This window comes from Marmota marmota, unplaced genomic scaffold (assembly GCF_001458135.2).
Source record: "Marmota marmota marmota unplaced genomic scaffold, marMar, whole genome shotgun sequence".
Taxonomy (NCBI): Eukaryota; Metazoa; Chordata; class Mammalia; order Rodentia; family Sciuridae; genus Marmota; species Marmota marmota.
The window spans coordinates 7,141,714-7,143,131 of NW_026000241.1; the positions used below are offsets into that span (position 1 = coordinate 7,141,714).

A 1,418-nucleotide genomic window follows, 5' to 3' on the forward strand; every position below is an offset into this window, starting at 1 on the left:
TCCTTATCTAAAGGGTCAAGGGATGTTGGGGAGGAATCACAGAGATCAGGAGGCACAGGAACAGTGGGTAGCTTTGATCATGCCCTAGAAGTCACTCCTCAATAGAAGGAAGGCCCAAATGTACCTCTTGCAACTGAAACCCCAAGCCAGGATTAGGTGAGGCTGATGAGTCATGAGCTGTCACTCCTTGACACCCTCAACAGAAGGCTTGTGCTCTCTGCAATTAACTCCCCACACAGACCAGGATCCCCCTTCCCAGAGCTTGGCCACTAGCTCTATGGCATCTCTCTGCTTCCCTGGTGATGCAAGGACCCCCTCACTGGGGCAAGCCTGAGACACGAGGGAAGAGTCCTGGGGCCAGCAGAGAGCAGGTCCTGGGCAGCAGCATACCTTCAGTAGCATGTCCGCGTTACCATCTTCTGATAGGTCTGATTAAAAACACATCAATTGAGATCACAGGAAATTGCGTTTCCTCTACATTTATTGCAACTGCTAAATGATTGACAACATTCACAACTTCTTAGGTTCTTAAAAAACAAAACTTTCATTTGGTAACATCACAAACATCTTCTAGATTTTACCAAGAACCAAAATCACTAACATTGTCTATGGGATTTCCAGTGATGGAAACAAGTCAGAGACGGTAAGCACCCAAAGTGGCAGGTTAGCACTTTCCGGATGCCTGTCGTCCTCGTGGAAGAGACCCTGGAACTAGAATGACAGAAAAAACAGTGACTTTGACAAGGTCACACACTTGCACATCCCGCTTGCACATAATGCTCCCTCCCTGTAGAATGGCCTTGACCTGAGAGCAATGGTAGCCTGGGTGGAGGAAGAGGAGAGAGGAAGGAATAGAGGTCCAGTGGCATTAGCCCTGGCCCAGCACCAGGACACACAGCCACATTCCCCAAGTTCCCTGGGACATATTCACAGCCTTGATATGAAACTATAGGAAAAGCATCCTCCCAGCATTTATGGGACTTTTTAGGTTCAAGAAATGGTTGTTACTTTGACATTAGTCAAAGGCTCACTGAAATAATCTCAGGTCAAACTGAGATGTGTCTAGGAGTGGCAGGAAGCTCGGGACCAGAGCTCACATACCAGCAATTCCTCTGTATTTTGCTTTTTAATAAATTAAAATTAACAGGTTAGGACAAAGTGTGCACAACAGTCCAAGCTAAGCTGGAAAGAAAGAGCTAGATATCCATGCTGGGGGTGGGGGAATGTGCCCTGCTAAGGGACAATGAGCACTTCTCAAGAGGCCTCTATGGACTAGTGCCTGCTTTGAATTCCATCTGTTCACCTGACCCATGGTCAACATGGAAGTTGCTGGAAAGGTGAGGATAGAAAAGAGAAGATGAACCTCCATACCTGGGGTCCCCCAAATCTGTCCTCCCGCCCCCCCCCCCTGCAGGCTG

General features: G+C 48.0%; 1 protein-coding gene across 5 annotated transcripts in view; it reads right to left on the minus strand.

Moving 5' to 3' along the window:
* Positions 1-447: 447 nt before the first annotated feature.
* The window catches only part of Sugp2 (SURP and G-patch domain containing 2), a 32,802-nt gene continuing 31,831 nt past the window's right edge, over positions 448-1,418 (minus strand). For all 5 annotated transcript variants that reach the window (XR_007344379.1, XR_007344375.1, XR_007344374.1 and 2 more), the window contains one exon: positions 448-711. Coding sequence is in view for 1 of the 5 variants with exons in the window: in XM_048795301.1 (XP_048651258.1) it covers positions 607-711 (105 nt within the window). In the remaining 4 variants the exon portion in view is untranslated. The remainder of the gene's footprint in view (positions 712-1,418) is intronic.